We start from the raw sequence: 15,141 nt of genomic DNA, 5'->3' as shown, positions 1-15,141 counted from the left end.
TTAATATGCTGGAAACGATCCACTGTGATTTCAAATAAAGAGCGTTTCAGCCTTTGAGCTTTATTCTGCTATAGATCTCCCAACTTCCACACAGACGTCAGCAAGAGTTTACCAGAATTCCTCCTGCAGTTGGCACAGTGGTCAACCAGCAGACACAGGCACCATTCCAAAAGACCAAAAGATGTAGGGGCAGAGGTAGAACATTCGGCCCAGAACGTTCTCCACCATTCAATCAATGCCAACTTCCTGCCTTTTCCCCTTGACCCTCAATTCCCTTACTGATTAAAAACCTGTCTGTCTCAGTCTTGAGTATTCTTAATGACCCAGCCTCAACAGCCCTCCCAGTAAAAAAAGATTCACTATCTGCAAGAGAAATTACTCCAATCTCCACAGGAAATGAACAATCCCTTACTCTGACATTACAGCCTCTGGTCCTAGACTCTTCCACAAGAGGAATCAATCTCTCAGCACCTGCATGTGCATTACAAATTACCTAACTAGGATTGACAAAGGCATCACAGATTGGTACCAGCAAAGGATCACAGGTATCCAACCACTGGGCATACAATGGATTTCAATCTAAAAGTTAAATTGAGTATCATGACTCTTCACCTTTGTGATCAACTTTTAAGACATCAACAGACACTGGACTTGGCACTGAAAAATATCAATTGCTAAGCTGTTGGAGCAAGCACAGCTATCAATTGCCTCACAATAGAAATGCCAGCCATAAGAAGAAATCACTGATTTAGTTACTGTAAACCCCACTCTTCCAGCTCCTATGTCCATCTGCTCAGTGTGTGAACACCATAACTGGCACAGACACACATAAAAGAAGCAAAATCTAAGCCAGCAGATAATGCATTCACTCTTGTTTTTAAGGCTTCAATATTTGCCCTTAAAACATCATTTGAAATTCAGATTCTTTCAATGATCAAGTGCTTTATTTAGCAGGGGTCCCTGTGCCATTTGGAAACTATCAAGCCCAAACTTTCAGCTCTTGATTCTATTGAAGAGATAGAAAGGCATGAGTTTCCCATTTACTGTCCCACAAGTTCAATTGTAGATTCTATTTAGCCTTTTCACAACTAACACCACTTCAGTCACACTCAGACTCCACGGTACATAACATAATCTACCAATGGTAGCTGAACTGACGTGGTCTGAAAGGTATTGGCCTATCAATCCCTCCAAGCTGTTTATGATGGAGTTGCTGACCCTTACCTTGCAGAGTATTTCTGTATTGCCTTTTCATGAAGCTCTAAGAAATGAAGAAGTCTGAAATGAAGCCAGTGGTTTTAGGAAGAGAAAGCCAACTGGTAACTTGCCCAAAGTTATTGCCGTTGCTTATAATCACGTTAACTGCAAAAGAAATTTCACTTCTGCGAAATGATAAATACATGCTAACTTCAGTCACCTATATATCATTCAAAACTGCTTTTGAAGCTATGGCATTAGACTGCAAGGTGCAGACAAAAGTCTTTAATCTGCAAACAAGCCAGGATGACGGAGCTATATTGTGGAGTTAATCAGATTAAACTGCAAACCATATTCCTACTGTGGCCTAACCATCTTCTTACAGGCCTCCAAAATAACCTCCCCGCTCTTTTAATCGGTGCCACAACTGGTAAAGGCAATGTCCCATGTGGCCTTCTTAACTACTCTAATAATCAGTCCTCCTGCCTTCAGAGGATCTGTGGACAAGCATCCCAAGATCCCTCTATTACTGTGAGCTTTCTCGTACCCTGCCATTCATTAAGTACTCACTTGTCTTGCTACTTCTTCAAGTGGCAACCTTTAAAAGGATGAGCACATTAAAATGATAACGCTCAAGCATGGGCCAAGTGCTGGAAACTGGGACTAGGTTAGACATAGAGTATTTTTGTCAGTGCAGACCTAGACCTAATGGACCTCTTCTGTACTGTTGGATTCTATTCTATACAGTTGGGGTCCCACTTTCAGCATAGGGACAAGGAGAGAATGTGTTTTCTCTCTCAGAGGGTTGTGAAGTTTTGGAACTTTCTGTCTCAGAAAACATTGGAGGCAGGATCATTGAATATGTTTAAGCTTGGGTAGATGGTTCTTGTTAGGCCAGGTAATTAAAAGTTCTCGGGGGAGGTGGGAAAATGGAATTCAGAACACAAGTGGATCAACCATGATCATATTGAATGCTGCAGCAGGCTCCAGGGACCCAGTGATCTCCTTCTGCTCCTACGTTCATATATTTAATGCAAAATCTCGAAGCATATTTCACAAAAGTTATGATAGTCAACATGGCTTCGTGCGTGGGAAATCATGTCTCACAAACTTGATTGAGTTTTTTGAAGAAGTCACAAAGAAGATCGATGAGGGCAGAGCAGTAGATGCGATCTATATGGACTTCAGTAATGTGTTCAACAAGGTTCCCATGGGTTAGCAAGGTTAGATCTCATGGAATACAGGGAGAACTAGCCACTTGGATGCAGAACTGGCTCAATGGTAGAAGACAGATGGTGGTGGTGGAGGGTTGTTTTTTCAGACTGGAGGCCTGTGACCAGTGGAATGCCACAAGGATCGGTGCTGGGCCCTCTACTTTTTGTCATTTATATAAATGATTTGGATGCGAGCATAAGAGGTACAGTTAGTAAGTTTGCAGAAGACACCAAAATTGGAGGTGTAGTGGACAGCGAAGAGGGTTACCTCAGATTACAACAGGATCTGGACCAGATGGGCCAATGGGCAAATCTTAGCAGGACTTATACACTTAATGGTAAGGTCCTAGGGAGTGTTGCTGAACAAAGACACCTTGGAGTGCAGGTTCATAGCTCCTTGAAAGTGGAGTCGCAGGTAGATAGGATAGTGAAGAAGGAGTTTGGTATTCTTTCCTTTATTGGTCAGAGTATTGAGGACAGGAGTTAGTAGGTCATGTTGTGGCTGTACAGAACATTGATTAGGCCACTGTTGGATTATTGCGTGCAACTCTGGTCTCCTTTCTATCGGAAAGATGTTGTGAAACTTGAAAGGGATCAGAAAAGATTTACAAGGATGTTGCCAGGGTTAGAGGATCTGAGCTACAGGGAGAGGATGAACAGGCTGGGGCTATTTTCCCTGGAGCGTCGGAGGCTAAGGGGTGACCTTATAGAGGTTTACAAAATTATGAGGGGCATGGTTGGAATAAATCGACAAAGTCTTTTCCCTGGGGTCAGGGAGTCCAGAACTAGAGAGCATAGGTTTAAGGTGAGAGGGGAAAGATATAAAAGAGACCTAAAGGGCAACATTTTCACACAGAGGGTATTACATGCATGGAATGAGCTGCCAGAGGATGTGGTGGAGGCTGGTACAATTGTAACATTTAAGAGGCATTTGGATGGGTATATGAATAGGAAGGGTTTGGAGGGATATGGGCCGGCTGCTGGCAGGTGGGACTAGATTGGGTTGAGATATCTGGTCGGCATGGACAGGTTGGACCGAAGGGTCTGTTTCCATGCTGTACATCTCTATGACTCTATGATATCTGTGCGGTGCACAGTCATTTCATATTCAGAAGCAATGCACCGTTTTAAGGTTAAATACTCTGAAAAAGGGTCACTGGATTCAAAATGTTCACTCTGCTTTCAATCAACCAATATTCCCAGACCTGCTGTGCTTCCCCAGCAATTCCTGTCTTTGTTTCATCATTTAATGGCTGATCATGAAATAATCCTGCGCACTCTCAATTCCATTCCCGATATAAAGCATTCCATACCTCGGTACCATCTGAAAGGTTCAATCACAAAGGCCTCAACAATAATCAACATAGTCATGAAAATGCTACACAGAATTTAAAACACAGAAACAGGTCTATGCTACAGTGTTTATGCTCCATCTAAGCCTGCTCTCACTCTAATTTTTTGTATTCCTATCAAGCTATCACTCTCTCCCTTTGCATATATGGGGTAAAGTTCAGGGAGATCACTCCACATCTGCCTATGCTCTACATAACCTGATACTCCCAGTTTGACGGCTTCAGTCTCTGAAGTGAAGATATGTTTGCATTTTTAAGCCAAGACATCCATCACCTTGATGAGCACAGAAATATAAGATTCCCTGTTCCCACACTCTTCAAGCATATTTCTAAAACAAATTAATTTCATTGAATTTTAATTAATTTATATCAGCATGTGCTCTCACTTCCTGTCATCCCAGTCTGTCTCTCTCCCTGATTAAAGCTGACACCTTCCCTGTCAGGTTGGTAGTGCAGCTGGTAGTAGATTGCATCTTATCCTGACTTGTAGGGATGAACATTTCAGCAATCATTCTCTTCAAAAGAATGATTCTTTGGCATATTCTCATTCCCCCTCTTTATCTTGTCCTAACAAAATTTCTTTCAAACAATAAAGGGTGTAGCAATACATTGTTACTCATGCAAAATTTTCGTTCAATCAAGAGGGTTTTTCACATCACTTTTTTCAAAGATGAGGTTGAATATTTATTTATGCACTCACCCCAGCAGCAAAACCAAGACTTCCATCCAGTATTTGTTTCTGTGAGACAGAGATGAGAATGTCATTAAAACACTTGCACCAACAAGAAATAAAGAATTTATTGAATGCCATTGATATCCTTCAGACTTCCTTGGCTTTAGTGCCAAGCAACTACTCTTGAGATGCTGTCAGGTAGCCAAACACATCACCCCCACCCTCCTCTAGCTTATCTCTCCACCCTTCAGGCTCTCTGCCTTTATTCCTGATGAAGGGCTTTTGCCCGAAACGTCGATTTTACTGCTCCTCGGATGCTGCCTGAACTGCTGTGCTCTTTCGGCACCACTAATCCAGAATCTGGTTTCCAGCATCTGCAGTCATTGATCTTAGCCAAACACAATAACGAAATTTGCACATTCCAAGATTTCATAAATAGCATTGAGATAAATGACAACTTCATCTCCTTTGGTCATGCATTTTGCTCAAATCAATGTCATTGTCTCAAAACCATCACAACTCACAAAATTCCACATTACAGCCTTGAAATCCAGCACTCGTAGGAAGTGAATACTTGCTAATAACAATGTCTGTGGCACTTGGTATGGAAGAATTTGCTCCAAAAAAGCTTAGCTTTTGAACAAAAAATCATTAATTTGCTCTCCACAAAAAGTTTTCCAAAAACACTACATCTTTCTTTCATTGTGTAATATTAATGTTTGGATCACTAGAACACAGCAGTCAATAGAAGCAAACATAATTGTTTGCACAATAACAAACTGTAATAGGATGCAGCCTTGGTCATCCTTCAGAGTGAAGAGGGCACTCCCTAAGACCTTGGACAATGGAAGCTGTGAGGGTAAAAGAAGGATCCTACATGTCCTTAATGCAATGTTCAGCAGTATGCCATTCTGAAGATGAGTACAATGTAGTCAAATAAGATAACAAACAAAAAGCAGTCATGGCCAACTTGTGCAAGTCTGTTCTGGAAGAAAGTCTGACATAATTGGATGACAGATAAAAGGTAAATGCAGTAATTTTTTCATGCTATAAAGTTAAATATTTGTTTTAAGATGAGTTTGTTTAGAAGCATTATATCAACAAATGGATTTCACAAAAGCACTCTCTAAACCAGTAATGTTGTGAAAACCATGCCAATTTTCCACAAAGTTTCAAAACCAGACAAGGTTCAGATCATTAAAGAAAAGAATTTCAAAAAGGGCATTTTAATAAGCAATGTTAAGACACTCATTTAAAAAAAAATCAAATGCCTCAATGATTCACAAACATGCACTTATATGGTACACACCACTGAAATGGGGAAAAAATAAAAATTATAAAGTCTCCTCAAAACAGGGCTGTCTCCTTCAATCAAAATCAATAAAAGAAAGTCCAGATAATGTGATCACTTATTTTACAGTTTGTTATGGGCCTTGGAGTTTGGTACAAACTAGCTGCACATTTCCCCACATTGCAATAGTGGCTACATTTCTAAAAATACACAATTGGGCGCAAATAAAAACTTTGAAAGATCACAAAAAGGTGTTATTGAAATGCAAGCTATTTCTTCAATAATCAATATTTTACTGAATGTTATTTTCATTCAATTAATCTTTTATCAATCTTTTAGACTTGTATCAAATTGCAGTGCAGTGACTTTAAAAGTATTTTGCCCTTGCTCAGATTCCTCTAATAGGGATGGTCCATATGCTTCACCTTTATTTATTGTGCACAGTTCAGAAACAGACAAGAGAACCAAAATGTCTTATTATGGAGGCTCTGAAATAAAAAAGTTAACCTATTTTAAAACCAATCAGATGAATAAGTTAGAACATAGAACATTACAGCGCAGTATAGGCCCTCGATGTTGCGCCACCCTGTCATACTAATCTGAAGCCCATCCCACCTACATTATTCCATGTACGTCCATATGCCTGTCCAATGACGACTTAAATGCACTTAAACTTGGCGAATCTACTACCGTTGCAGGCAAAGCATTCCATACTCTTACTACTCACTGAGTAAAGAAGATACGTTGCTTTCTTAATACATTTGTTCATGACAGATGGGCATTGCTTGCTGAGCCAGCATGTATTGCCCATCCCGAATTGTCCTTGAAAAGGTGGTAGTCAGTTGCCTTCTTAAACTGCTGCAAGTCTACTTTGTGTAGGTAGACCCACAATGCCATGAGGGAGGGAGTTCTGGGATTCTGACCCAGTGACAGTGGGAACGACAATATATTTCCAACTCAAATATTGAGTGAGGGGAATTTGCAAGTGGTGGTGGTATTATGTATCTACTACCCTTGATTATAGTGGTCATGGATTTGGAAGGTGCTATCTAAAAAGCAGACAGATTGGATGTCTGCAGAAGTCTGATGCCAATCAAGCGGGATGCTTTGTCCTGGATAGTGTCAAGCATCTAAGGCATTAGAGTGGCTCAGTGGTTAGCATTGCTACCTCACAGTGCCAGGGACCTGGGTTCAATTCCAGCCTTGGGCGACTGCCTCTGTGGAGTTTGCACATTCTCCCCGTGTAAACATGGGTTTCCTTCAGGTGCTCCCATTTCCTCTGATGGTCCAAAGATGTGCACATTAGGTGGATTGGCCAATTAAATTGCTTTATAGTGTCCAGCAATGTGTAGCCTAGGTGGATCAGCCATGGTCTGATCTGCTTTTGTAGCTATTGTATCTATACAGCTAGTCTAGTTCAGTTTCCAGTCAATTGTCAAAACCGCAGGAAATTGATAGTGGGAGAATTCAATAATGGTAACACCATTAAATATCATGGGGGTAAGATTTTGATTCTGTTTTACAGAGTCATTGAGTCATACAGCTCTTGGAGACAGTCATTGCCTAGCACTGGTGTGGCATGAATGTTACTTGCCAGTTCTCAGCACAGACTCGGATATTGTCCAGGTCGTACTGCGTTCGGAGGTGAACTGCTTCACTATCTGAGGAGTTGCAAATGACACTGAACAGCATGCAATTAATCAAAGTTTTAACCGGTTCTAAGTCTTGGCCAGTCAGAGCTAATTCAATATTTACACCTTCTGATTTTGGTCCAAGTTACTAAAGAAGAGCTGTTCCCCTATCTCCAAGATAAAGTATGAAAGCCAATGATAACAAGCCTACACCAAAGAACTGCAATAAATTTAAATCTGGTTTCTTTGAGGAATGAGGTTCAGGAAAAATAACTGTATTACCTTGGATTAGGTAGAAAAATTAACACTAAAGTGGAGGAATGGAAAGGATAATAACCACCTGAACACACAGTACAAATGAGTAAGAGCACGAGTGGCCCTTTCAGCTCCTCAAGTCTACCCAACATTCAAGGCTGTGGCCCCAGCTCCACATTTCCACCTGTCCCCATTAATCTGTTACACTTTGTTAGTCAAATAAACCAAACTGAGGAGTTTTAATATGGGTTAACAAAGAACACTATCAGGAAAACTGCATCAAAACAACTTGCTTTCATTGTGTCATCTGCACTGTAAAAAGGCCCGAGGGCACTGCGTAAAAATGGAACGAGAGCAAAAAGCATTGAAGTGAATTAAAGGAGGATGTTATTCTGGGAAAGGATAGCTTAGTGAAGCAGGGCCTTGAAAGCAGAGAACTGAAGAATCAAAGAGATTAAGGAAAGAAATTCCAGTGCTTAGGGCTGAGGCAGATGACAACGCCCTGTTAAGGGTGAATCAAATGTAGTCAGAGATTACATTAAAATTCACTATCACTGGAAATCAGCAACGTATACCAGCTGAGAAATATGGTCATTTCCCTTTTCCCTTCAGCAATCCAAGCTCTAAATACAAGCTTTCAAGTATTCAAATTTGTGTAATGCTTTTCTTGTTTCTGTACTTATTGGCTATATTACTGTTATTAGGACTGGTATCCATGAACAGCAGAACAAGAAAAATCGGTTATCAAATGACTGATTAAGTCTCAGTGGGTTTCATCCACAATCCCTTGTCAGATTAAATTCATGTCATCAATGACCAACGGCAAACAGCTACAATGCATACTTAAAAGTATCAAAGGACAGAGTTATAGTGTGTAATTGATCTTTCTTCTATGTTTAAATCTACACTTTTTCAATATTTGTCTTACATTGCATGTACGTATTTAAAAATGCCAATTTGTTCATTTTGAATTATGCTTATGCTCCAAGCTACACAAAGACAATGGAATCAAACATGTTACAAACTATACTTGGATTTCTGTTTCTACACATCTGGCAAGAGCATTTACGTCAACTCAAGTATAATTACTCTTTGGTAAATAGTGCAAAATTCAAAATACCAAGGGCCAAACTCCAGCAAGTATCAGCAGCATTTAGGAAAAATATTGGAAACTTGAAGATTCGACAAGTGTCGAGGGTGTTGGTTGAGGAGCAGTAAACCATAACCGGAATTAATTAAAAATTAACTTTCAAGCAGAAAATAGATTTCAGTACATCTTCAAGTCAGTTCTTAGCCTTGGATGTTTATAATGTTTCCATTTTGCATGGAGTTCTTTGGTTACTTTTAATGCTAACAGCAGTTGACATCACATTCCCTGTCCTTTCAAAACTAATGTCCAATTAATGTCTGCCAATAAGTCTCTGTGAAAACAGTAGGAAAATTACTGGGTCAGCCCTTGAGACTGCTTGAACTAAGCTAAGGTTCCTCAGTGCCTCAACTCTATACAAGGTCAGACATCACTTGACACCAGATCATAGTCCAACACGTTTATGTGAAATCTAAAGCTTTCGGAGCGCTGCCCATTCATTAAGTACCTTCGTTCTTCAAGCTTGTGAAAGCTCTCTGAAAGCTTGTGATTTCAAATAAACCTGTTGGACTGTAACCTGGTGTCATATGACTTCTGACTTTGTCTCTCCCAGTCCAACACCTGGCATCTCCACATCAACTCAATACAGAAGTCTTTGCTTCCTCCTTCCATGACAGAAAAGAAACTGCAATTCCAATTTGACTTGTAAAAGTTCCAGTTGTCATAGCATCCACAGCTAATTGGGGATAGCATTTCAGATCACTGCCACCTTATGTCTGCTTCCTAATTTCCCTCCCAAAATGCCTCCTTCCAATGTTAAGTAGATTTCTCCACCACAGGCGACATTGTAAATCCAGAGAAAACTAAAAAATGAAGTTTTTACATTTAGACACCTTGAAGAGATCGCTCTAGAACTTCAACACTGAAACGAATAGAAACTAAATTTATGCGTCCTGTCCTCACAATTTAACTGTCTAACACCTTGTATGAATACAGTGAATTTATGATGCACCCCATTCCTTGGGCAATGTAGCCTTCTGTGAGATATACTGCCTAAAACTGAACATAGTCTTCTGGAACTTAACAAAGCTCTTACGCAATTAAAAGATTAACTTCTTCACCTTTATATTCTACCCTGCGTGAGGTAACTTTTTTATCTGCTTTTTTGTTGCTGACTACAAATGATTATTATCTATTAATGATTTAAAGGACTTGGACTCCCAAATCTCTTTGCTCCTCTGAAATTTCTAGTTTCTCTCATTTAGAAAATATGTTGATTTATCTTTCTTGGGTCCAGAGTGATTGATCTTATAGCTTACAGACATTTAACTTTGATGACCATAATCTTGCTCACTCACTCAAGATCTATGTCCCCTTGCAACTTTTCCACTCACATCTGCACTAAATTCATAATGTGTTATCCATAACTGGGACATTCTATGCTTGTGAAAATTACAATGTGCCTTTTCGTGTATTACAGGGAATAAATAACTAGCGGGGGACACATCATTTTGTACTACACAAAGATTAAAGTACAAGAACTACTCTTAAAAAGGAACACGCTTGAGGCAGTGATCTAATCTCGAGTTTGGAAACATTGGCGTAAGCTGCTGGTATTCTGCAGTGCAATGGCACAAAGCTCCGAGTGGGATTTAGAATAATGATGGAATTGGATCATAATTACCAACAAATTAAATCAGTTTACTTATCTAAACACCACTAGCTACTTTTGGGAAATCTGGCATCTTAACTTGCAGGGGACCTTATAGAACTGACTGATCAAGGAAGCAACTGTTCCCTTCATCCTGTCATCAGGCAAAAGATGAAATGCACTGGACCAAATATTCGCTGGGGTAGCAATCATTTTTGGAATGCTGCTCCATTCCAACCTTTCACACCTCAAACATGCTTCATCCTCACAGAGTCCAACTTATACAGTCATAGAGATGTACTGCATGGAAACAGACCCTTCGGTCCATACCAAACACCTTCTTCACTATCCTATCTACCTGCGACTCCACTTACAAGGAGCTATGAAACTGCACTCCAAGGTCTCTTTGTTCAGCAACACTCCCGAGGACTTTACCATTAAGTGTATAAGTCCTGCTAAGATTTGCTTTCCCAAAATGCAGCACCTTGCATTTATCTGAATTAAACTCCATCTGCCACTTCTCAGCCCATTGGTCCATTTGGTCAAGATCCTGTTGTAATCTTCGTTGTCCACTACACCTCTAATTTTGGTGTCATCTGCAAACTTACTAACTGTACCCCTTATGCTCGCATCCAAATCATTTATGTAAATGACAAAAAGTACAGGACCCAGCACCAATCCTTGTCGCACTCCACTGGTCACAGGCCTCCAGTCTGAAAAACAACCCTCTACCACCACCCTCTGTCTTCTACTTTTGAGCCAGTTCTGTATCCAAATGGCTAGTTCTCCAGAAATGTGGAGCACAGTATCCCCTTGGGAATTCCACTGGAGCATTGTGGTGCCTGCAACTAAAGTTCATAGAGGTCTGCAGTTCAGAAAAAGGCCCTTTGGCCCATCAAATCTACGCTGATCAAAAACCACCTTCTAACGAATCTCCTCATTTTCCAGCCTTGCATGCTTTGGCATCACGGGGGTGTACCTCGCCTTAAATGTTTTGCAGTTTCCTGCTTCTATCACCTTTCCAGCCAGTGAGTTCCAGAAACCTACCAACCTCTGGGTGAAAAAAAACGGCATCATCATTAAACGTCCCTTCCCTTAAATCGACGTGCCCAGGTCATTGGTCTCTCCATCCAAGCGGAAATGTGGGCGGCACAGTGGCACAATAGTTAGCACTGCTGCCTCACAGCGCCAGAGACCCGGGTTCAATTCCCGCCTCAGACGACTGACTGTGTGGAGTTTGCACATTCTCCCGATGTATGAGTGGGTTTCCTCCGGGTGCTCCGGTTTCCTCCCACAGTCCAAAAATGTGCAGGTTAGGTGAATTGCCATGCTAAAATGCCTGTAGTGTTAGGAGCAGGGTAAATGTAGGGGAATGGGTCTGGGTGGGTTGCGCTTCGGCGGGTCGATGTGGACTTGTTGGGCCTGTTTCCACACTCTAAGTAAATGTTTCTTCCTGTCTACCCTACCCATGCCCCTCAGTTTTTTACATTTCAATCATGTGCCCCCCTCAGCCTCCTCTTCTCCAAAGAAATTCTCACAGTGGGCAGTGCATCAAGACCCCTGCGGGGGGTGGGCCTGACACTCATTTTGGAATGTTTGTCTGTGTGCTAACAACCTGGAGACCGTGAACCGTGGAATAGCTACAGTACAGAATGAAGCCATTCAGCCTGTCCTGCTTGTGCCAGCTCTCAGAAAATGGAATTCAGCTTGGCCTATCCCTGCGTCTGTCTTTCTTTCCAGTAGCTCTGTCAAATTCAATGCAGATAACTACCCAATTTCCTTCTGAAAGCCATGAAATACACTCAGATGCTCCAGATCATAACTACTCACTACGTAAACACCCTTACCCTTGCATCGTCCTTAGTACTTTGCCATTCCCCATCAGGGTCTTGACCCTTTCATCAACAGAACTGGTGTTTCATCTACAAGGGTGGAAGTCATTATTTTATAGATGCCATCAAACTGCATGTAACTGGATATACATCTCTCTAATGCATCATGCAAATCAGTAAGAACTATATCATGAATCATTAAGGTCCAGCCTTGTCTTTTCCATCCATCTCAAGTACATAACTATCATCCTGCTCTGTCTTTAAAAACCTGGATAATCTCCTAAACAGGCCAATTAGCTGCCTTTAATACCATGGCTAATACTCTCTGAAGAGAGGGCTCTTATGGCATATTCTTAATGTCCTTCCTCTGGGCAAGTGTCTCACTTGCTCCAGTTGGGTACCAGAACATGTAAAATAAAAACTTCTCCGAAGTAGAACTTTACAAAATGTCTTTTTCAAGTCCATATAAATTACACTTCTAAACGTTTTACTATCTTTGTGACTATATTTCCTCAAAAAACCCAATTATTTCCCGATGGATATGCATCTACGATCTCTACAGTCTGGTCAAATTTCTCCATGGCCTTATCCAATTGCTGCTGAAATCTTCATCTGTGTCTTTGTCACCTCCAGAATCGACTATTTCAATGTTCTCCTGAGCAACTACTATCTTCCCTAAACATGATTCCATGCAAATCTCTCGGATAGATCCTAACCCACACAAAGTCCTACTACTCTATTATCCTTCTGCCTGTTAACTAACACTGCATCCCAATCAACTAGCATCCACAAATTTTAAATTTTCAACCTTATATCCCTCAAGGTCTTGTCCCTCCCTATCTCACATATTAGCCATTGAGCACATGAGAATCTTCATTCAACCCATTCCCTTGCCTCTTACATATTCCCAATTCTCTCTATTTTCAGCCTCAAGAAAGATACTTGTTTACTAATTCATTCATTGGATGTCACCAGCGTCAGCTAAGCCAGCATTTCACTCATCTGAAGAATGACATTCCAGGTCATTTCAGAGGAGAGTAAAGAGTCAACCACATTGTCTGGATCTGGAGTCCCAGATCAGGTAAGAGAAAGGAACACTTGCATTTACATTGCACCTTTAAAAGATCTTACAGTGCTTTACAGCCAATGAAATATTTAAGAAGTTTAGACACTTATAATTGGCAGCAAATTTGCAAACAGCAATCTGACAAAAACTGCAAAGTGACACTGATCATTCATCTGTTTTTGTGCTGTTGACTGAGGGATAAGTATCAGCCCCAAGACATCATTCCCCTCTTCTTCATCGAAATAGTGACATGGGATCTATTATTTCCATCTGGCAGTGAAGACAGGGTTTAACGTCTCAGGTAAAATGTGGCTCCCATAATACTGTAGTACTCCTTCGGGTAACCTGCCTTTATGAGTTCAAATCCTTGAACGAAACTTGAAATTCACACCCATCTGACTCAAAGGCTAATGGCTATCAGTTAAGCCAGCTGATATTTATGTGGACTGCATATATCCTTCCCAAAAGATGTTAAGAAGTAAATGGGCTTTTATGACAATCCCATAGTTTCATTGTCAATATTACTGATATGAGCACTTTGTTTCAGAATTTTTTAACAAAATTTGGATTTTTCCAGTTGCCATAATGAGACTTGAACACATCTCCACATCATTCATCCAAACTGTGGATTACTAACTCAACACCACATTCATAATGCTTCTGTTCCCCATGTATTTTCAGTTACATAGACCCTTTCGTAACCCTGGGGCACCCCAAGCATTGCACAGCTAATGAAGAAATTTTTAAATGTGGTAACTGTTGTAATGGCAGAAAATGCAGCTGACACTTTGCCTCCAAAAAAGTGACACAAGCAGGAATATAAGAAAACTTAAATTAAGCAATTCCAGTGGCCCTAATCTAATCCCTAAACCTCTTTGCCTTATTACCTCTTCTACAGCTTTTCTGGCCATCCCCACCCCGCTCCAAGTTTTTATTCCTTCCACTTAGCATCTACTTAGTGGCATCAATTTTTGTTTTAACTCATTTCCATTCAGCCTCTTGGACTGTGACTCACATTAAAAGATATGCACATTATTGTTAGTGTGAATATCTCTGACAGAGTCAATAAAGTGTGGAGCTGGAAAAAAGCAGCATCAGAGGAGCAGGGGATTCGATGTTTCAGGTCAGAACCTTTCATCAGGACTGGGACTGAATGTCTCTAACATGCAGCAGAGGTAGTTCCCTGCATTACTCTAGCTATGGGCCTGTCAATATTATGACCTCTCCCAGCTTACAGTTCATAACCACATAGAAAGAGGCCCTTCAGCTCACTGAGTCCATGCTGGCTCTATATGGAGCAATCCAGTTACTCTCTTTCTTCACTCCACTCACCCACAGCTCTGCAAGTTTATTTCCCTCAAGGGCTCATCCAACTTCCTTTTGAAATTACTGATCATTTCAACTTCCACTCCTTCACAGGCAGTTTCCAAATTATGCCCACTCGTTGGAATCTACCCTTCACATTGAGCCTTCTAAAAGGAAATCTCCACAAAAAATAACAAGAAAAGTTATGAATTTGAAAGTCAATGGCCTGGAGATTCATTTGTGCCAGAATGACGGTAAGATATCAGTTTCCAGGAAGGGTTGGGCTGTCAATGTGGCATTGCAAAATACTTTAATACTGCCATGACACAATACAAAAGGTCATAGGGAAAGATAGAGATATAATTCATTCAAAGGTATTAATTATACTCCATATTGTATGAAAGACATCTTATACACTGGCAATGATCCTTCATGAGCATTTCAAATATGGAAGTTATTTTCATTGATTTGCCAAGTTGGATTATTACATTGCTGTATGTTCCCAAACTGAAGGCTCCACGTCATGATAATAAACACTATCCTAGAGGAAATAACTGGGCTTTCTAAAGGTCGTGCCCGCCTTTGAT

General features: G+C 40.7%; 1 protein-coding gene across 2 annotated transcripts in view; it reads right to left on the bottom strand.

Moving 5' to 3' along the window:
* The window catches only part of LOC140464045 (zinc transporter ZIP11-like), a 765,315-nt gene that overhangs the window by 701,075 nt on the left and 49,099 nt on the right, over positions 1-15,141 (bottom strand). For both annotated transcript variants that reach the window (XM_072558684.1, XM_072558685.1), the window contains one exon: positions 4,464-4,502. In XM_072558684.1, the coding sequence (XP_072414785.1) occupies positions 4,464-4,502 (39 nt within the window). The remainder of the gene's footprint in view (positions 1-4,463; positions 4,503-15,141) is intronic.

This window comes from Chiloscyllium punctatum, chromosome 39 (assembly GCF_047496795.1).
Source record: "Chiloscyllium punctatum isolate Juve2018m chromosome 39, sChiPun1.3, whole genome shotgun sequence".
Lineage (NCBI taxonomy): Eukaryota > Metazoa > Chordata > Chondrichthyes > Orectolobiformes > Hemiscylliidae > Chiloscyllium > Chiloscyllium punctatum.
The sequence above is the reverse complement of the archived record's forward strand: the minus strand, read 5'-3'. Positions and strand labels throughout refer to the sequence as shown.